The sequence below is a fragment of the Pangasianodon hypophthalmus genome, chromosome 13 (genome assembly GCF_027358585.1).
Source record: "Pangasianodon hypophthalmus isolate fPanHyp1 chromosome 13, fPanHyp1.pri, whole genome shotgun sequence".
Classification (NCBI taxonomy): Eukaryota; Metazoa; Chordata; class Actinopteri; order Siluriformes; family Pangasiidae; genus Pangasianodon; species Pangasianodon hypophthalmus.
Window position 1 is genome coordinate 17540128 of NC_069722.1, and position 22772 is coordinate 17562899.

The 22772-nt window shown below is 37.9% G+C and overlaps 1 protein-coding gene across 21 annotated transcripts in view; it reads right to left on the reverse strand.

Annotated features, from left to right (window-relative positions):
* LOC113528038 (caskin-2) overlaps positions 1–22094 on the reverse strand; it is a 128487-nt gene extending 106393 nt beyond the window's left edge. For 12 of the 21 annotated variants that reach the window (XM_053239180.1, XM_053239188.1, XM_053239177.1 and 9 more), the window contains exons 1-2: positions 21729–22094; positions 15729–16173 (exon numbers count right to left, since the gene is read on the reverse strand). In XM_053239180.1, coding sequence (XP_053095155.1) covers positions 15729–15822 — 94 coding nt within the window. In that variant the 5' untranslated portion in view covers positions 15823–16173; positions 21729–22094. Of the gene's footprint in view, positions 1–15728; positions 16174–16851; positions 16973–21728 lie in introns of those variants that run through there. The other 9 variants (XM_053239182.1, XM_053239181.1, XM_053239185.1 and 6 more) reach the window with 4 other exon arrangements.
* Positions 22095–22772: the final 678 nt, after the last annotated feature.

The following is a 22772-nucleotide window of genomic DNA, read 5'->3' on the forward strand; positions in this document are numbered from 1 at the left end:
AGGCAGGCAGGCAGGTTTGGAGAGCAGAAGGGGTCAAGATCACCGATATCACAGGAGTAGCATGTGTAGCTCGAGAGAGAGAGAGAGAGAAATTTTCACATCTATTACTTATGGTTCTTTTTCAGCAACCAGATACATGTCTAAAACAACTCAACTATATATATATATATATATATATATATATATACACATTATATATATATATATATATACACATTATATATATATATATATATATATATATATATATATATATATATATACACATTATATATATATATATATATATATATATATATATATATATATATATATATATATATATATATATATATATTTCAGCTTTAATTCAAGGAGTTTAACAAAAATATGCAATTAACCGTTTAGGAATTACAGCCATTACTTGGATGCAAATCCTCTGGAACCCATGGACATCTCCAAATGCTGAGTTTCCTACCTTGAGATGCTTTGCCAGGCTTTTACTGCAGCCAACTACAGTTGCTGCTTGTTTGTGGGTCTTTCTGCCTTCAGGTTTCTCTTTAGTTAAAAGCATGCTAAATTGGGTTAAGGTCTGCCATTTAAAAACATTCAATTTCTTTGCCTTAAGAAGCTCTTGGGTTGCTTTTACAGTAGGTTTTGGGTCATTATCCACCCATTATCCATCTGTGGCAAAAAGCTGAGCAGAAAATATAGCTCAATACATTTCAGAACATCAATAAACACCTGTGACCCAATTCCATTGGCAGCCATACATGCCCATGCCATAACTGACTGATGTGGTATGCTTTGGGTCATGAGCCCTTCTTTTCCTTCTCCATTCTCCATTCTTCAATCATCCTCCATTCTCCATTCTGCAATCATCCACTTTAGTTGTCTTCCATGGTCTTCCAGGCTTTTTGGTGTTGCTGAGCTCACCAATGCATTCCAATGCATTTGAGAATGTACCAAATTGTTGATTTGGCCACTCCTAAAGTTTCTGCTCTCTCTCTGATAGGTCTGTGTAGTTTTTTTAGCCTAAGAATGGCCTCCTTCACTTGCATCAACACCTCTTTGGACTGCATTATTGAGAGTTCCAATGAACAGCTAACCAAATGCAAATCCAACAGTTGGAATCAACTCTAGACCTTTTATCTCCTTAATCTGTCATGAAATAACAAGGAAACTGGCCACATCTAGCTTATCAGTCAATTGTCCAAATACTTTTGAGCCTGTGAAAATGGAGGAACGAGGTAAAAAATTTCTGTAATTCCTAAACAGTTAATGCAATATTTTTGTTAAACCCCTTGAATTAAAGCTGATGGACTGTATATACAGTCAAGGGTAAAAGAAAGTACACTACCACTTTCCCAAGCTCTTATCGCTGTGAAACTGCCTAAATAGCGTTTTCAGCATCTAAAGAGCACAACATTGTTAGGACACACGTCTTTAGTATTAATCTATTTTGTTGAATCATATTTGATGAATAATGACTTTACAAACATCAATTTTGACTTTTTTAAATTTTATTAATGACTTATGTATTTTTAAAATATACATGTCAAAAATGTGATTTGCAAACACATCATGCTCGTTATTATTTACATTTGTAGGAAAAACCACTTTCCAAAGCTCCTATCGCTGTGAAACTGCCCAAATAGCGTTTTCAGCATCTAAAGAGCACAACATTGTTAGTACACACTTCTTTAGTATTAATCTATTTTGTCGAATCATATTTGATGAATAATGACTTTACAAACATCAACTTTGACTTTTTTTAAATTTTATTAATGACTTATGCATTTTAATATAAACAGTCATATAAAGTATCATTATTATCATATACATGTGAAAAATGTGTTTTGCAAACACATCATGCTCGTTAATATTCGCGTTTTTCAGAAAAACCACTTTCCCAAGCTCCTATCGCTGTGAAACTGCCTAAATAGCTTGTTCAGGACATAAAGAGCACAACATTGTTAGGACACACGTCTTTAGTATTAATCTATTTGTTTCAATCATATTTGAGGAATAATGACTTTACAAACATCAATTTTCACTTTTTTAAATTTTATTAATGAATTATGCATTTTAATATAAACAGTCATATAAAGTATCATTATTATCATATACATGTGAAAAATGTGTTTTGCAAACACATCATGCTCGTTAATATTCGCGTATTTAAGAAAAAAAACTTTACCAAGCTTTTATCGCTGTGAAACTGCCTAAATAGCGTATTCAGCATCTAAAGAGCACAACATTGTTAGGACACACGTCTTTAGTATTAATCTATTTTGTTCAATCATATTTGAATAATGACTTTACAAACATCAATTTTGACTTTTTTAAGTTTTATTAATGAACTATTCATTTTTAAAATATGCATGTCAAAAATGTGATTTGCAAACACATCATGCTCGTTATTATTTTACATTTGTTGTGTATATGTCTGATTAATCTCATATGAGTATAGGATGCGTTTGGGTAAGTTTTGGGTAAGTTCACTCAATGCTCAGCTTCAGCTCACGCAGCTTAAGCGGGTCAATCCCAACTTTATTGACCAAGACTAGATTATTTGAAACACTACAAGTATTCTTTCTGGATTTTTCTTCTTCAAAAAACATTGTTAGTGCATTGTTAATATGTTGCATGTCATTTTTAACATAGCATGTTTTAATTATAATCAGTGCTAGTGCTTGCTATTGCACACAGTTTTTGCATTCGATTGTATTAAATTATGTTAAATTCAACAAATATTCAAATTTTAATTTGACAGCCCTAGAGCAGATGACAAGACAGAAGCATCACAAATGGCTAAAATGTTGTTGACGTTCATTCTTATGTAAACAAACATGCATGTAAACACATTGGGCAATATCAAGGTCAGCAAAAATGACCTAGGTTATGTCCATATCGTACGATAAGTCAATAACGTGTGCATTAACAAACCTGGGTCTGGAATAGTTAACATGTTCTTAGGCTGAACTACAGTTAATTTTAAAAACAATCCGACACAATTCACACATCAAGCTTAACTCTTACACTTTTCTGCTATACAAATGCTTTGATAAATTGCTTAAGACATGAGGACCTCTTAAAGGTGCACAAGGTAGGAAAGATTCACATTTTATGCAAACATCTTATTGTAATGTCTATCAAGCTGCTTTGTGACAATATCCCTTGCTAAAAGTGCTATACAAATAAAACTGAATTGATCACATTTACACTTTTTTCCATTTTGAAAAGAGATGGAGTGGAGGAGGGACTACTGAAAAGGTTTTAAATAAAATAAACAAAAGAGATTCACATTGGCTATGAATTATATAATGTTCTAATTTATCATGACCGTCAAATGATTATTTTAACTTCAAGACAGAATTCTTTAAAAGAAATCTTACCACTAAAAATTGCCCAAAGTGGCACTAAGCTACTTCCTAGATAAAGGTTCTTTTTAAAACCTAGTCACAAAACTACCAAGAGGAACTTTTACTAAGGAATTGCTAGACCAAGAGTAAGGTGAATGTTGACCCTGTTCCAAAGGATGATTGAGAGTTTCATGAATAATTATAAACAGTCATTGTCTGATATGGCAGCAGTCTGCATGAGAAATTCATAAATGAAATCACAACTAGTGTTGCCATGTTACAGTAATAATGTTTTTTTTTTTTTTTTAAATTGTCAAATTTATACAAGAATAGAAAAGTCTAAATGCTTATCTGTTAAATATAGACACTAAATGCACAGGTGGTAATTACCCCAAAGTGACAAAGTTTAGCGTGCTCCAGCCCCGGAGCTCTCAGAGAACAGAGGCTCCCCTGAGCCTCCCAAGAACGATCTGAAGGCAGAAATCAAGAAAGGCAACGCTAGTAGGAGTTATCACTAAAAATACACCACTTTGTGCAAGGAAGAATGGTGCTTTTAAGGACCACAGGACCCTCTTTGCTGAGAGTGATGACCTCATGCAGCCAAGTCTATAAATAAAGGGAACCAGTTCCACTGGCGACCCACATGTCCACGCCATAAGACAAGGTGGTATGCTTCAGTTCTTGGTATGGTCTTGAACTGTTCTGAAGGAGGTTTTCTTCACCAGGGAAAGAATTCTACTGTCATCTACCACAGTGGTTTTCGGTGATCATCCAGGGCTTTCGCTCTTCCTGAGCTCACTATTGTGTTCTTTCTTTTTAAGAACTGTACCAAATAGTTGATTTGGCCACATCTAATGTTTTGGCCCATCTCTGATGGGTTTGTTTTGGCTAAATGATGGCTTGCTTCACTGTCAGTGACAGCTCTTTGGACTTCATATTGAGAGTTAACAGCAACAGATTCCTAATGCAAACACCACACTTCAACTCTAGACTAGGGATGGGCATTTTGGTCATTCTGTCTACTGGAGTATTCGAGGTAATTACTCGAGTACTCAGGAAAACTACACTGTTGTCTATGTTCATATGTAGTATATATGTCCATATACGCAGTTCCTACATTCTTACACAGTTCAACCAATTTGGATGTAAATACCCTCAAATTAAAGTTGAAAGTCATTATTCATTATTTTATTTCAACTCCAATATACTGTCGTAGACAGCTAAAATTACAATAACTTTGTCAATGTCCAAATATTTATGGACTTGATTATATTTTTTTGTTATTTCTCATAAAAGTGCATGAAAGAAAACAAACCATTTTTGCTTATATAATTCCATATACATGGACGTCATTTGCTTCTGCAGTGCATCTTCTTGTTTCAGTGTCTCACTTGTTCAATATTACAGGCTGTTATAAATTTGTTTGTTACAAAAAAGTACAAAAAAAAAGGCTTAATAAAAATACAAGCATCATATACTCTCATAATGTGAAGACCCACTGGCCACAATCAATAAATTATTGAAGAGAAAGCTCATCTCTCTGCTTTTTTCCTGGTTACCCTAATTATAGTAGTATGTGCATACTGCTGTTTGCGTGGCTGACAGAAAAGTGCAAAAGCAAAAGCGGATGGCTTGACCAGTGTTGTGCCGCAGAGTTGCCATAACAGTCACATTATAGTTACATTAAATAACCAGGCATAAACACTTTTAAAAGGTGAGAGGCACACCAAAAGGCGGCACGGTCAGACGCAGCGGCTACTCCGGGTCCTAAAGACGGTGCTTTTATGTCTTTTAATCTCGTCTCTTCGTCTACAGATAATATCATTTTACCGCTAATTCATAAGGAAAAAACTTCAAAACGCACCTACGACCGCCAAAGCCTCTTGGAAATCGGCAGTGCATACAAACACCAACTCTCGCCGGCAGCTACTGAGAAGCTTTGAGGCCTTTGTCTACTGCTGAAGCCTGACCTCGAAACCACGGCCTCGTCCACTGTCGCTACCTGCACAAGGCGGCGTCGCAAGCGGTGTGAGAGAGGACGGAAACGCAGTAAGCGCAGAGGTATGGCTAGGCTAAAGGCTAACCCCACAAGACCGGCTCTTCCAACACTCATGCTCTCGAATGTTCACTCGCTGGAAAATAAACTGGACTTAATTCAACTCAGTCGGTCTACACAGTGAGATACAAGGGACTGCTGTGTTTTTATCTTCACTGAAACATGGCTAAACGACAACATCCCGGACTCCGCCATTCAGCTGCATGGGCTAACCTGCTACCGAGCGGACAGAGATTCATCACTGTCCGGTAAGGCTCGCGGAGGAGGCTTGTGTGTGTATATCAACAAAGAATGGTGCAACAATGCTGCGGTAGTATCAAATCACTGTTCATCGCTGGTGGAGTTTATGTTTGTGAAGTGTCGACTGTTCTATCTGCCGAGGGAGTTCACGGCTATTGTCATTGTTGCTGTGTACATTCCCCCGAGTGCAAACGCTAAGGACACGCTTCGTGAACTGTACAGCGCTATCAGCGAGCAACAAACAACCCTGACGGCTTTTTCATTATAGCTGGTGACTTCAAGCACGCAAACCTAAAGACAGTTTTGCCGAAGTTCTACCAACATGTGAACTTTGCAACAAGGAGAAACAACACACTGGACTTTGTTTACACAACAGAGAAAAACGCATACAAGGCTGCACCCCGCCCCCACCTCGGATACTCAGACCACATCTCTGTTATGCTGATTCCAGCATACAGACCACGTCTCAAACTTGCCAGACCGGTTCAAAAGCAGATCACAGTATGGCCAGACGATGCTACCTCAGCACTGCAGGACTGCTTCCAGGACACAGACTTGAACAGCCACCTACAACAATCACACAGACTTGTGTGATAATCACACAAACTCACAAGAGTACACTGAAACAGTGACTGCGTATATCAAAAAGTGCATAGATGATGTGACAGTCACCAAGACCATCACCACACGGGCCAACCAGAAGCCACGGATGACAGCTGAGGTTCGCAGGCTGCTAAAAATCCGAGATGAGGCATTCAGATCAGGAGATAAGCCAACTCTCAAAACAGCAAGAGCCAATTTGTCTCATGGCATCAAGAAGGCAAAACATCAATATGCTCAAAAAAATCAACAACAACTCCAGGGACAGCAAAGACACCCGCACCCTGTGGCAAGCCATTCAGACCATCACTGGCTACAAGCCCCTGCCACAGGCCAGTGACGATGACACATCCCTGCCAGATGCACTCATTCACTTCTACTCACAATTTGAGATACAGAATGACACACCTGCACAAAAACTACACACATCTCCAAACGACCAGGTGCTCTGTCTCTCTCCAGCTGATAAAAGAAAGACCTTGTCCAGGATTAACCCACGTAAGGCTGCGGGCCCTGACAACATACCTGGCCGTGTACTAAGAGATTGTGCTGCACAGCTGACAGATGTCCTAACAGATATCTTCAACACCTCGCTGAGCCAGGCAGTCGTCCCCACGTGTCTCAAATCCACCACCATAATTCCAGTACCAAAGAAGTCACCTGTGTCCTGCCTGAATGACTATCGTCCCATAGCACTGACCCCAATCGTGATGAAGTGCTTTGAGAGGTTAGTCATGCAACACATCAAGTCCAGTCTCCCAAACACGCTGGACCCATTTCAGTTTGCATACCGTCCAAACCGTTCCACGGACGATGCAATATCCTCCACTCTCCACCTAGCTTTTACTCACCTGGAACAGAAAGACTCCTATGTTAGAATGCTGTTCATCGATTTCAGCTCGGCATTCAACACAATAATCCCTCAGCAGCTTATCAACAAACTAAACTTTCTGGGCCTCAACTTATCCCTCTGTAATTGGATCCTGGACTTTTTAACTGAAAGACCTCAGTCAGTCCGTGTCGGCCGCAACACCTCCAGCACTACCACACTGAGCACAGGTGCCCCACAGGGCTGTGTGCTCAGCCCACTGCTCTTCATGCTGCTGACTCACGACTGCACTGCCAAGTTCAGTTCCAACCACATCATCAAGTTTGCTGATGACAACTGTGGTAGGCTTCATCAGAAACAATGATGAAACTCACTACAGAGAGGAAGTGGCACAGCTGGCTGAATGGTGCGGTGTCAACAACCTGTTCCTCAATGTAAATAGACAAAGGAGGTTGTGATGGACTTCAGGAGAAACTCTGTTGACCACCCCCCACTGACCATTGACGGCTCGGCCGTGGAGAGAGTCAGCAGCACTAAATTCCTGGGAGTGCACATTACAAAGGATCTCACCTGGACCACCAACATCATGTCACTCAACAACAAGGCCCAACAGCGCCTCCACTTTCTCCGCCGGCTAAAAAGAGCGAGTCTCCCTCCACCCATCCTCACCACTTTCTACAGGGGCACCATTGAGAGTGTGCTGACCAGCTGCATCACTGTATGGTATGGAAATTGCAGTGCTGCTGACCGCAAGACCCTACAGCGGACAGTGAACACAGCTGCAAAGATCATCGGTGCCCCTCTCCCCTCCATCCTGGGCATTTTCCTTGCACGATGCTCCAGCAAGGCTACCAGCATCGTGAAGGACCCTTCCCATCCCTCTCACAATCTCTTCCAGCTCCTGCCATCAGGTAGAAGGTATCAAAGCTCGCTATGTCAGATTGCTCAACAGCTTTTTCCCCCAGGCTGTGAGAGTCTTCAACTCCAATCTCCCTGTCCCCCTCTGAAACCTCATCCATAACCATAAACACCTCAAACCCATGAAAAAACCCAGGAAAAAAAAAAACTGACAATCTGTTTAAGTGCAATTCTGAGTGTGCTACACACAGGTGAGTGGGCTATACAAACCACCTGTAGTAACACACTCTTTTCCCTGAATGTACACTGAACACTTTGTATAGACACTCTCTCACACAAAGACTCAGTCTGATAATATATGTTTACTTGTGCATTGCACTACAAATCATCTTGCATTATGCGCTGCTTCCCCTAAAATATCTCCTTTGCACAATTCCATTTACAGTATCTATGTAAAGTTTTGTATAGTTTTTGTAAAGTTTTGTAAAGTATGTACAGTCACCTAAATTGTTTCTTATACTTCTATGCTTATATTTATGTTTAACTTGTATGAAGCACCGTGGTCCTGCGAGACACGACATTTCGTTCAACTATATGTCCACACATGTAGCAGAATGACAATAAAGCTCAACTTGAACTTGAAAAGAACCAACGCTCTGTTCCATACGGTAGCGTTCTGTCCGGTGTGTGTGCTTGTCCATCATGTTGAACGTCTAGATTGTATTGTAACTACTGCACAATCATAGTTTTAATGATCGATCACTGATGTCTCTTCCAAGTACTCAAGTACTCATGCCCATCCCTACTCTAGATCTTTTATCTGCTTACTTGTAAGTAAAATAATGAGGAAATAACACACCTGGCCAAGGAACAGCTGAGAAGCCAATTATAAGAAGTGCTGTAATTCCTACACAGTTCAACCAATTTGGATGTAAATACCCTCAAATTAAAGCAGAAAGTCATTATTCATTATTTTATTTCAACTCCAATATACTCCAACATGTCATTGACAGCTTAAATAAAAATAACTCTGCCAATGTCCAAATATTTACGGACCTGATTGTATTTTATTTGTTATTTCTCATAAAAGTGTATGAAAGAAATTAAACAATTTATGTTTTACTACACTTTGTGCAACAGAATTTACCCTTCATTGGTGGTGAAATTCATCTTTTTAGACCTTTAAGCCATGCTGTATGTCATCTGCAATGAGTCATTGCATACAGATGTGTCTACACAGGTGTGATAAATGCATTCTGGCGATTCTTACAGACAAATTTAGAACTTTTTCTACACACACTTTGATAAATGAGACCCCTGATCCATGCCCATTGAGTCAGTGAATGGTTTCAGTCATGTCCAAGATTAACTCTTTAGAGCAATTTGTATCTTAACTAACTACATTTTTTAAACTACATACAGTGCCGCTAGAAAGTTTGTGAACCCTTTACAATTTTCTGTATTTCTGCATAAATTTGACCTGAACAGTGATCAAATCTTCATCCAAGTCCTAGATAAAAAGAACCCAATTAAACAAATGACACAAAAACCTTCTAGTTTTACATTTATTGAGTAAAATTATCCAACATTAAATATCTTTGTCGGAAAAAAGTACGTGAACCTCTAGGTGTACGAGTTAATTTTAAAGGGTTAATTGAAGTCAGGTGTTTCAATCAAGGGGATGGCAATCAGGCATGAGTTTAGCATGCCCTCCCATCTTTCAAGAACATAAACTTAGGTCTTCATTATCAAAGTCTGGTCTTCACAACACAAGACTGTGGAACTGTCTGTGCCATGCCTCGATCAAAGAATATTCCTGAGGACCTCAGAAAGAGAGTTATCGATGCTCACCAGGCTGGAAAAGGTTACAAAACCATTTCTAAAGAGTTTTTCTAAAGGCCTCCACCAATCCACTGTGAGGCAGATGGTATACAAATGGAGGAAATTCAGCCCTACTGTTACTCTCCCAAGGATTGATCATCCAGCAAAAATTGTGCCAAGGGAGCAGCGAATATTATTACGGGAAGTCACAAAGAACCCCAAGGTAACATCTAAGGATCTACAGGCCACTCTTGCATTGAGTAATGTCAATGTTCATGAATCCACCATCAGGCAAACACTGAAAAAAATGATGTGTATAGCAGGAAAAACACCACTGCCCGTCTGAAGTTTGCTTAAAACCATGTGGATAAGCCAGAAGCCTATTGGAAGAATGTTCTGTGAACTTTCTGGTTTAAATGAAAAGCACTATGTTTGGCGAAAACCCAAACACTGCATTCCAACATAAGAACTTCATCCCAACTGCAAAGCATGGACTTGGCTGTATCATGGTTTGGGGCTGCTTTGCTGCCTCGGGTCCAGGACAGCTTGCCATTATTGCTGGACCTATGAATTCTGGATTGTACCAACAAATTCTACAGGAGAGTGTCAGGGTATTTGTCCATGAACTGAAGCTTAATCATAAGTGGGTCATGCAACAAGACAACAACCCTAAGCACACAAGTAAGTCTACAAAGAAATGGTTAAAAGAAGATATTTAACATTTTGAAACAGCCGATTAAAGTCCAGAACTTAACCCAATAGAAATATTGTAATAAAAAAAGCAGAAAAGGGCATAAAAAGAGCAGTTCATGCAAGGAGGCCCACCAACATTATTGAGTTTCCTAAGGAGGAATGGGTCAAAATTCCTCCAACCCATTGTCCAGTATTGATCACCAGCTATTGGAAACTTCAGGCTAAAGTTATTGCTGCTCAAGGGGGTCACACCAGTTACTGAGAGTAAGGGTTCACATACTTCTTCTGACAAAGATATTTAATGTTGGATAATTTTGTTCAATAAATAAATGTAAAAACTATAATGTTTTGCATCATTTAATTGGGTTCTCTTTATCTAGCTTTAGGACTAGATGAAGAACTGATCATGTGTCAGGTCAATATTAGATATGCAGAAAATTGTAAAGGGTTCACAAACTTTCTAGCAGCACTGTAGCTGTCACTGTTGAAACTAAAATTCTATATTTCCCTACTCAGATGAGGCCACACCAAAAAGGCAAAATCTTAAGCTCCATCAAAGCTCTCATCTATTACCACTTCCCATTTAATACACTGTACCTGTAATTGAAGGATGCCCTGCAAACAGCCAAGTACTTCCTCTTGTTCTGAAAACCTCTAATGTACTTTTTACAAAATGTAAACCACGCTTAAGCTCAGTTTTGCATGCAATGTACCATTATAAGAGGTCAAAGATACACAGTTCCAGGCTGGTAGATGTTGTAAGATATTGATCAACTTTTTAGGTAAATGCAGCAGAACAAAAGATAAATATGAAGCAATGCTTAACTGGAAGAGGGAAGTAATACAAGTGCTGCTGGGAAGGACAAATAGCTTAAGGACTGCTCACACTATAATTTTTTTTTTTTTTTTTTTTTTCACAAAAACCATTAAATATGATCTCAAGGACAACTACTTGAGATGGGAATAATTAACATTTGGTCAATAAACTAATTTTCTTTCTCTCACTGCCATCAAATGAATAAACTGATCAATTTTCGCTGTGTGTCTACCTTAAAGGCCTTAAATGAACAAGATCACCAACAGAGCATGTCTCAAAAGCAGAAAAATAAAAAAAAAATTTCCATAAGCACAAAACTTAGAAATGAAAATTTACATAGTTTAATTACCTAAACATTTTCAAAAATTGAATTCAGTGTCAACAAGTCAGCAAGCAAGATGAATCCGTGAATCCTGAATTATATTGGCAAAAAGATATGGTGGAAAAAGTAGCAGTCATCAACCACAAAATGGCAGCTGTGACATTTGTAAAACTAGGTGCCAGTGAAGGCATTAATCTCCCTGATCTAAATACAGACAAGCCTACCACTAGCGTTTACAGAAGCTATACATGTAACATATTTAGCAACTGACCTCAACTGTTACAGTATAATCAGCTGTTTAATAATCCAATTAGCCTCTTCATATTACACTGCAGTGGATTAAGTTAGCACTCATTTTGGTAACTGAAAGGTTTTGAGCTTACTAAAGTCTTTTTTTTTTTTTTTTTAAGAAATGTTTATTTTTTTTTTAAAGAACAACTTAGAAGTTTAAATGTCACTTCAGTTCAGAAACAAGTATGGAGGATAGTTTACAAATTTATATATTGTGGGGCTGCACTATTTCACTCAACTAATTCTACTACAGAACTCTTAACAGAGTCTTAATTAAATAACACATCACCAACTGCAATACAACATTACTGACATATAGCAGATAATCTGTCACAGAATAAGAATCACGCTTATAACGACCAAATGAGACAGCCAAACTAATGTAAGATGACGGTTTTCTGTACATTTATACTGGTTCCACACACTTTTGTTTATATGTTTTATGTGCATTTCAAGCATTTGTTAAATTCCTACAAAAGTCAAAATAAAACAAAATTAATATTCACTCTCTGTCTCTCTAACTGAAACCCTCTAACATTAAATTAATTCTGCGTGCTTTGTGTGCATGGGGCAAATCATTTTCGTTGCATGTTTTGGGGTTCACGCTTAGTTTTCAATGCCTGGAATCAGTGAATTAACTCTTTGTAGAATTGACTGTGATGCGAACCGAAAGCAGGACGGAGATTTGATGAACTGACACACAACATTTATTAAAACACAGTATATTGTGTATGCTTCTAACACTGCATAATACACATGCTTCATGACATGAGCTGCATTCTGAAATGAGAAAATGAAACAGTCATCTTGTAGAGTTATCATTTAACTGAGACCTTGTTCATTAATTTTTGACCCATCAAGTTGTCAAAGTACCAGCTTTTTTGCAAATGTAGCATGAGAATGTTTACTGATAGAGTAGCAAAGACAGATAAATATGACCATAAAAGTGTGATATAGCAAGAAAGCTGAATAAGGTAGGACAACTAGAAAGAACATGCATCAGCTGAGCAGTAAGCATGGCTCAACCAGGGACTTTCCACCGTTTCTAACATTCCTAAAAACAAGTAATCACAAATGAAAATATTACTCACATGAAAACATGAGTTGCCATGAGACTAATAGCAGAGTATTGTAAAGTGTTCCCATGCATTAGAGGAAGTTTTCAGTCTAAAGGGGGAAAGTAAAGTATATTTGCACATGTGTATCTCCACACATGTAGCTGCTACGTAAGTGGCCTTGTTCACATACTCACTTGCATATCTAATTTACATCTGGAGAATTAAAAGTGGCATCCACTAGATGGCATAGCAGAGCCAAAACATCCCTATCCATCTGGCTTCCAGGACAAATTATATTGTAATTTCATGCACAGCAACGATAAAACAACTGACAAGCTTCCTTTCTCTTTAAAACTTACGCTGTCTGCATAATTGTTGTCATGATCTGTGTCTCAAATCAAAAACCCTCAATGTGCATTAAAAAATATTTACTAATTTAGAAAATCCAGAAGAACTTTTGGTAGGTTTCCTATTACTCCCTGTTCCCCTCACTCACTATTTTTTGTTTTTTGCACCATTTTGTGTAAACTCTAAAGAACCGTTGTGTGTGAAAATCCCAGGAGATTAGCAGTTTCTGAAATTCTCAAACCAGCTCAACTGGCACCAACAACCATGCCACAGTTAAAGTCACAGAAATCACACTTTTTCTTCATTCTGATGTTTGATGTGAACCTTACCTGAAGCTCTTGACCTGTATCTGCATGATTTTTTGTGCTGCTGCTACATGATTGGCTGATTAGATAACTGCATGAATGTGCAGTTGTGCAGGTGTACATGGTGAGTATATATCAGCATTAAGTGATGTGATGTAGTGTGCAAAACAGTGTGCTTCATAACAGTTCAAGTAATTGATCATGAAATTCATGCAAACTAATTTCATTATTGAATTTTGTCAATTAGTTGTTGCAGTCGTGATGTACTCCGATTCTGAAAATAGATTAAACGTTTAATCTACAGTCGAAGCCCATTAGTTTACATACATCTAGGCTAAAGTTATTCATTCTCAGTTTTTCACAACTCCACACATTTCAAGTTACAATACATTTCTTTTGGCAAGTCAATTAAGGCAAGTCAATTAAGGCAACTACTTAAGGCATCTACTGTTCACATCAGAGATTTTAAAACAATAGATACATCAATTTATTTCAGCTTTATTATTATTATTATTTCCAGTGGGTCAAAAGTTTACGAACTCTCTTTAAACAATCTGGAAGATTCCAGAAATTACTGCAATGACTTTTAGAAGCCTCTGATTTGCCAACTGTCATAATTAGCAGTTAACTGGGAGTGCTCCTACCGTTACAGCCAGTGCCTTTTGCCCATGGATACCGTGGGAAAATCCAAGCAACTCAGCCAACACCTCAGAAAAAATTGTGGCCCTCCAGAAGTATTCTTCCTAAGTGTGGTTCCTCCTTAGGAGCAATATTAACAAAACTGAAAGTACAACGGGCATCTGTACAAACTACTGTACAGATGCCCGTTGTACTTTCAGTTTTGTTAATATTGCTCCTAAGGAGGAACTCCCAGGAATAAACAAACTTGGGTCCGAAAGTTTCGACTGAACCCCAAGACAACAACAAACGAGCCAGTGAAGGACTTGGAGGCATCAGGTGCCAAAGTAACTGTTTGGCCATAATGATCAGCACAATGTATGGAAGAAAAAGGCTGAGGATTTTAATCCGAAGAACAACATCCCAGCTGTAAAGGTGTCTTTTGCAGGAAAAGGGACTGATACACTTCAGAAAATAAATGGCATCATGAGGAAGGAGGTATATCTAGAAATACCTTAAGCAACACCTCAATACATCAGCCAGAAAGTTAAAATTTTGTTCACAACTGGGTCTTCAAGACAATGATCTTAACCACACCTCCAAAGCTGTAACAAAATGGATTAAAGACAACAAAGTGAAAGTACTGGAGTGGCCATCACAAAGCTCTAACCTAAATTCCATAGAAAATTTGTGGACTGAACTGAAAAAGCATATCTGAGCAAAGAGGCCCACTTGACTGAGTTACACCAGTTCTGTCAAGTGGAATGGGAAGAAATTCCTGCAGAGGATTGCGAGAAGCTTGTAGAAGGCTATCCCAAGCATCAGCAATTAAATGGCAAAGGCACCAAATAGTAACAAAGTTTACACAAATGTTTGACCATTGAAAATCTGATATAGTAAATAAAAGCTGAAATAAATCTGTCTCTTAACTATTATTTTGAAATGACCTCTCATGAAAATGAAGTGGACATCCTAATTAACACAGAAAATGTGTTTAGGTGTGAACAATTGAGTTTGAATGTCTTTAGCCTAGGTTTATAAAAATTTGGCCTCAGTATTCAATATCCAAAATATAGTATAGGATTATTGCCCAACAAGGTAGGTGACCCTGACCCAACAGATCTTCTTTAGCCCCTTCAAACATCATCAAAGAATGGTTCACACCAGTTACAATGAAAATTTATCTTAGCTAACTGCACCATAATTCTTATTTACTCCATTTACCTTAATTGCCATACTGTTTACCACTGTACACTGGTAACTTGCACCATAACCTTGTTAACTCATTTTAACTTATTTGCTATTTGCACTACTGGTTGGATGCTAACTGCATTTCTTTGTCTCTGTATTCATACTCTAACAGTGACAAAGTTGAACCTAACCTAACGTTCGCCACTGGCCTTCAGTCTGTAAAGCTTCTTCTGGAGTATAACTATACTGTAACTAATATAAACTGTTTCACAACCAGTGCATGTCATGAATCCTACAGGAAAATGGTCTGTGTGTGTATTGAAGGGATATTACTTACTGTTTCTGCTGCCTTTGAACTTTGCCAGTAGTTTCTGCGTGGAAGACACATCGCCATTCTTAATTGCCTGCAGAAGCTCCTGTTCTTTTCCCATGATCCCCTGCAGTGCATAAATCCGCTGGTGACCAGCACGAGTCTGACTCCTCTGTTACTCCTCCATGCAGCAGCAATAGATTATAAACCTGTCCCAGAGCTTTTCTCCCTTTCACTTTGCAAATGTTACCTTTATCAGTAGCTGTCAAGACAAATGAAGAAGCATTCACCAGCAACCATAGAGGCAATTGGTTTGCGTCCAGTTCCTTCCCACCTCCTTTACTTTTTGACCATCTCTCAGGTTTTGCCTAGTATGGGAGTCGGATTGAGTGTCTTATTCTGGGAACTCTAAAGCTGTGGTTATAGAGCTGGAAAAATTGTTGTGCCACTGCATAGACCAGTTGACCAGAACCTGAAAATCAATACAGACAAAAATAACTGAACTCTTCTTGTCCTGTTAAAACACAAGCACAATGGTGAGGAAGTAATGCCATGAGAACAGCAGAACACTTTTTATGACACTCTTATGTCAGCCATAATTAACTGAAAGAATGTAGACTTGTCTGCCCACAGCAAGTGAAATCTCATTCAAAGAAAAGGACCATTAGAATTAGGGTTGCATGGTTTAATGATTCTAATGATTCTAAAATACGAAAAACAGAACCTTCAAATATGGTCATTTTCCTTGGGCAAATCACACTGCACATGCAGCTAATCAAGAGTGCACAGCAGTGCAAACCATACAATAGAATATGATAAAAGCATGACTGAGGCAATCCACCTGGTTTCATTTCACACCTGCAGCTTGTCAAGGAGTAAGGTGTGGGTGTGTTTTGCCTACCGTGCAGATAACCAGGGTAATCCAAAAGAACACCATGAACTTGGCAATACATGCTGACAAGTAGGCTGACAAGTAGGCTGGTGCGCTATAATGCTATTACATCCAGTGATGTTTATCACCAATTATATTATATTATCAGACCTGCCAACAGCTATGCATTTTGTATAGGAGCTCCACACAAACATCAGAGTACGCTAGCGTTAGAGAGTAAAGAGGTAATGCTGCATTCGACTAAAGGTTGCAACTGACCTCTGAACAGTGAAAACAAAGAAAATGCCCCCTTTACTCGGAATTCCTACTCTTGAACTCGGGATGGTCTCCTCAATTCCGGGTTCCTTCGAGTTCAGCAAATGACATCAAATCAGCATGGCTGCACACAGTACCAGCAGCAAACAAATAGCACTTCTTACTTTTATGAGTTACGCTGTATATAATTATACAGCATAACTCAGTCATAAATATAATGTATTTGCTTTAATCAACATATAGATCTTATCTTGTTAAAGTTAAAACATTGACAATACAGATAGCTTGTTTTGTGTCAGAAAATATACACTCATTACAGTCAGCTGGCTAGTTTGTTGCTAACAAGACAAAAGACTTTGTAGCTCAAATCCACAGAGGTCAAAAATTGTGTCAATCCGTGCTCTAATGTCCTACTTCTGAGAAAAGTCGAATGGAGTATACACTGAAAAAAAAAAACCTTATTGACAAATCAAATGCATACATTAATTCCACACGATAGAATTCAGTTATATTAACACACTTTGTTTTCGTACATCCAGCATGATTGTATCATTTTTTTTTTTTTAACTCTACCTGCGCCCTCACCTCATTAAACGCAGGCCGCTAGCATTGTGAAGCAGCAACAGTACCCACCGCAATACCATTCCACACATGATTTAATCTTTTTAATTTAACACTATAGTTATTTCTATAGTTGTTTCTATACAAAGAGGCAAAATCGTCACAAGATTTTATTATGTAATTGGATCACATTTATACTATGTGAATTGATCAAATGCACTCTTTATGTTTCAAACTAGCAATTAGAAACTTGCTTAAATTAAATTTAGTACAAGCAATGAAATCATGTTTTAATGAGAAACTTAGCATTTTTATGTAAACTATGTAATACATTCTCTTAACTCTGACCGATCATATATTCCCCTTTTTTTGTGTTCAAGTTGAGGTTGTGACTTGTAATTCCCTGCCTCCAACTAGTAAAGCCAACAGAAAACGCCCTCTCAACTTGAAATTTCAACTCTCCAACTTGAGATAGTCTTCGCAACTACTAGTGCCTTCCCCTGTTTATGCAGCGACATCAAATATACATGGCCACGCACATTGAATAGTGTACAGTACCAATTCTCTACTTTTAAATTAGTTTATAGCAGTACTGGCTTTAGATCAATTAATATACAGACACAGAACTTGGTTAAATCTACAACACTGGCCATACTAATCGCTGATTTGAGAAGATAATTATCAACATTAGAGTCATCACTCATATAACTCACTCAAGGCATATAACAAAAGGCTTTGGTGGAAGCGTCCATGATTATTTTTCATCACTGCACATGTCACACTGCAAATTTCCACTTAAAGGCACCACAACCACAATTTTTTGGTGTTGTAGTTTGGGTGGGGGTTGAGGCTATGAATGTATGTGAGCCACAGAGAGAGAGACAGTGTGTCTTTCTGAAGTAAAGGAAGTAAAGCCAGCTGGAATAAATGCCACCCATTCAGGAGCATTCTCTTCTGACTCATTACTGTGAAAGGAAAAGACCCAAAAATGTGGAAATTATTCCCTGGCCCTGTCAGGGAATGGAGGCTGTTGTAAGCATACTCTGGAGGCGGAAATAAGGAAAGGTAACACTATTACATGTTATCACTCAAAATATGCCAAAAGAGTAGTCAACACCCCCCCCCCCAAAAAAAAACATGGCAGATGAGCCAAGTGACATGTGAATCATGGTTTGCATCACGTTCCCGCTATCACCCAATTTTCAACAAGGTAAATGGAAAATGTTATTTCATTAATGCAAAATAAAATCTATCAGTGTTTGTTCAACTTAGCTAACATTAGACAAGTATATAATTTATATCAGTTTACTATACAGTCCCCTCCGAAAGTATTGGAATGGCAAGACAAAATCTTTTGTTTTTGCTATACACTAAATCATAGAAATCTACATAAATATTCTGTCTGCTAATTTACAGAGAAATGCGTCTATCTGAGAGTAAATTCTTAATGCAGCACTGCCAAAACAGTAAAGGACTTCATCGGGAAAAAAGTGGAAGGTTTTAAGACTAGACAATCAATCACCATACCTTGACACTATACATTTCACCTCCTGAAGAGCAGACTGAAGGGAGAAACCCCCAAAACAAACGACAACTGAAAGAAGGCTGGAAAAATATCACAAAAGAAGAACGCAACAGTTCAACGATGTCAGTGGGTCGCCGGCTTGATGCAGTTATTGCAAGCAAATATTATGTGTTATTTACTTAAAGACTATCTATTCCAACACTTTTGCTCACCTAAAAATTGTCATGTTCTAAGTTGTTTAACACATCTAGACATAAATATCAGAAAATGAAAGCTGAAATTCTATCTATCGCCTCATATTCTTTGTTTGATCTCAAACCCAAATGTCTTCAATATATAAACAGGAGAAGAATACTTTTGGAGGGGACTGTATATGCATGTTGTACCTATCCTAAATTATGTTCGTGCCTGGGAGTGCGTTATAGTGTCAATGTTACCATAACAACACGTTCAGATTCTGGTAGTGAAAGTAATCAGACACAAAGGTTTACACAGCTATTAATCTTCTATTTATAAGACTACTAAAAGTTTATTAACCCACCTCCTTCAATCTTACAGGACTTACATTCAGACTGAGGTGTATAGGATACATGAAAGTTTTGTTTTATTCAAATTGAGTTCTCGGTCAGATTATTACCAGATTATTAGGCTGCATGTAAATATATAGTCTCCTCAGAATGTATTGAAACGGTAAGGCCAATTTTTTTTTTATTTGTTTTTGCTATACACTGAAGACATTTTGGTTTGAGATCAAACGATGAATATGAGATGATAGATCAGAATTTCAGCTTTCATTTCCTGATATTTAAACATCTAGATGTGTTAAACAGTGAGAGCTAACAAGCTGACAAGTTAGCTAATTGCCCTGTCTAAGGTTTCGTTCTGATCAAAATGTTTAATAGATTAGCCTATATGTCTGCGAAGCTTTTCGAACACTACTCGTAAAATGCTGCACTATAGTTTTGTCATCACCAAAACTGTCAGATAAGTTCGTCTTCATTATAATATTCTAGAGTGGCTTGTTATACTTGTTCATTATTTTAACATTACAAAATGCAAATATTACTACTCTTAGATAAATGCCTGATATTAGTATTATTAGATTAAAGACTGATAATAGACTACAGTCAGAAATACAATGATGACAAAAAGTAAACAAACATTTGCCAAGTGTGTGTGGAAATCATAAAATCACCCGAGCGCAGAAAACACAGTACCACTCTCAATAAATTACTACATAATTGTAGAAATTTACTAGCTTAAAGCATTTTTTTGTATCACATCCAAAGTTTTTCTCCTCATTGCTTGTCAGTCCCAATCTCCAGAACATGTCCTTCCGTAACAATCGTATAGAAGAATTCTTTCAGTAAAGTTTGCACAGGAAATCTCATGATTCCTTGTGTGTATACAACAGCGTACATTCTTTGAAGCAATCGTTACTTCAGTGGACAGAACATTTAAAACTAATTTTGAGAAAAATTAATGCAAATTAAATTATCCCTAGCGCATGCAATATAATTCGGGCCGCTTCCGAATTATAATAAAACTGACTCTCGCAATGTAAACTTCACGAGTGTTACTCCTCTGTTGCGTACAAAATTAATGTTTGCATTACACTGGTGTTCCTTAAACCTGGATTAACTAATAATCAGAAAAACCAAATAATAGCAACAAGGTGGTCATGAGTTAAATTTCCTATACAATTCAGTATTAGTGAATCCATCTTTTGACGAATAGCAAGGGGTGTTGCTAAAGTTAACCAGGTGGACTTTATTTTAGTTTCTTTCATACTGAACAATCTTTATAATCTGTAGCTCTGATTACTCAATTATTCTGTGAAAAGTAGCAGTAGATCAATAAGAACTGTGCACCCAAACACTGCCCAGCTCCAACACACTTACTAATAGGTCAAGAACAAGAAACACTGAATCATAAGTATGTTGGAGTTTTTGCCCTTCTAACTAAAACCAAATTACATGTGATGCAACCGGCTTATGTCCTCCTTCCACTCCCCATGTGGGTCAGCTTTTGGAGCTATGAAGATTTTTTAAAATGAGATTGAGATTATGTCAAAATTAAACAAATTTTGGTTGACAGAGTGAAGGGTTTTCCCAGGCTGCCACACACATGCTACATTGCTGGTTTACTAATCACAACAAAGGACTTTACAAGACAGGTTACATGTTTTTATGATAAATGTAAGACGTTGCCCATGTATGTGTATTCTATAATGGAGGTGTAAACCTAGGTTTGTAAAATGTATCCAGCGATAAGCATCTCCATCCAAATGAGATTTAGCCTACATATTAACTGGGTATTAATAAATGTATGCCGTTGCGTTACTGGGGTCCAACATAGAATGAGAAAAAAGGTGAGCCAAGACAGTAAACAACAAACAACCAAAAATCACACACACGCTGTTTACAAGCCGTTTATTAGCATTACTGACTAAACTATATTTACAACAGCCTTTTAATCACTTATTTAGGTGACCGATATGCCGAGGAGTGAGCAGTAAGTTCTTGCTTACTACGTTGTAAAGAACTAGCGAGCAAAATTAATTGTGGCTGTCTGAGTTCGTAGGCCCTGAGAGAAAAGTTAGACGTAGTTGGGCTAAAGTTAGTTTAATTAATCTGTCGCCATTACTTTTATTTAGCGAGGTAGGCGGTAGTGAAAAAACATAGCAGGGTTCTAACAGACCTGAGCTGTTTGTGCAAGCTGACGTCAGAGGAATTAACATTAGTTGACAAATTAACTAAGCATGAAAAAGACAGTATAGCTCTTAAAGTCTTACCTTGAGGTTTAATAAAACAATGGGCTGTATGGGCAGCGTGTTTCTTTGATATAAGTTCAGCAGCTCCAGACAGTACTAGTGCGTTAGCCAGCGTTTAGGTTAACGGGTCCAAGGGCCGTGAACGTCGCCTGTCCACTTTCAGCTGAAAAGTAATGTAGCTCAAATATAGTTCTCTGTCTACCCTGCACTAGGTAGAATACTTTATTTGCACGCAGTGACACTGGAACTTAATACGATGCAAAATGCAATCTTTTAATTGCATATTCTGTATATTTCATCGACAAAAACATAATACCCTCCTTAAAGAGTCACTGCAACTTCGCCACACAAATTCCAACCGTGTCTTCGTCCTTCTCACTCTGAAACGCCAGACCACTTTTTTTTTTTTTTTATTTACTCCACAGGTTTTGGAACACATCCCGCCTCCTGCGCTGGGATTAGCTAGGAGCCATCATGCCACAATATGATTGGCTGGTAGTTTTATACTCGCAAGCAGTCCACTTATCATACTGCAAAAGGCGGGATTTTGTAGGAATTACCCCATTTTCTACACCCGGCGGCACATGACTGGTGTCTGTAACTCTAATTTTAAGGGTAGGATATTGTTGAAACATTTTTGACGACTATTTAAAGACGAAGCAACTGGTTAAACATTGGGTTAACCTTAGTCTCTTCTGTGAAAAGAAGAGTCTGTTTCCTAAGTCAAGTTCTCTCCAACTATAAGGTACTGGTCAGCTCTATAAACCACTATTTCACTGATGTCACTTTCTCTATGGTTTTTTAACAGTAATAGTCTCATATGAGACCAGTTGTTGCCAAATCACGAAACAACAAATTCAAGCTTTTGAAATGACTAAATCTGTCAAAATACTGTTAATATTGTTAATGTTAATAGAAGATACTCAAAATATAATAAAACTGGATGTGCTTCAAATATGTTTGAGAAAATTCTGACAATTTCTACCCAGAACATTCAAAGTTTGAAACTGTGTACCAGTGACCTTGGATGAGCAATGTTTATTGCATAGAGGTTTCCAGGTGGTG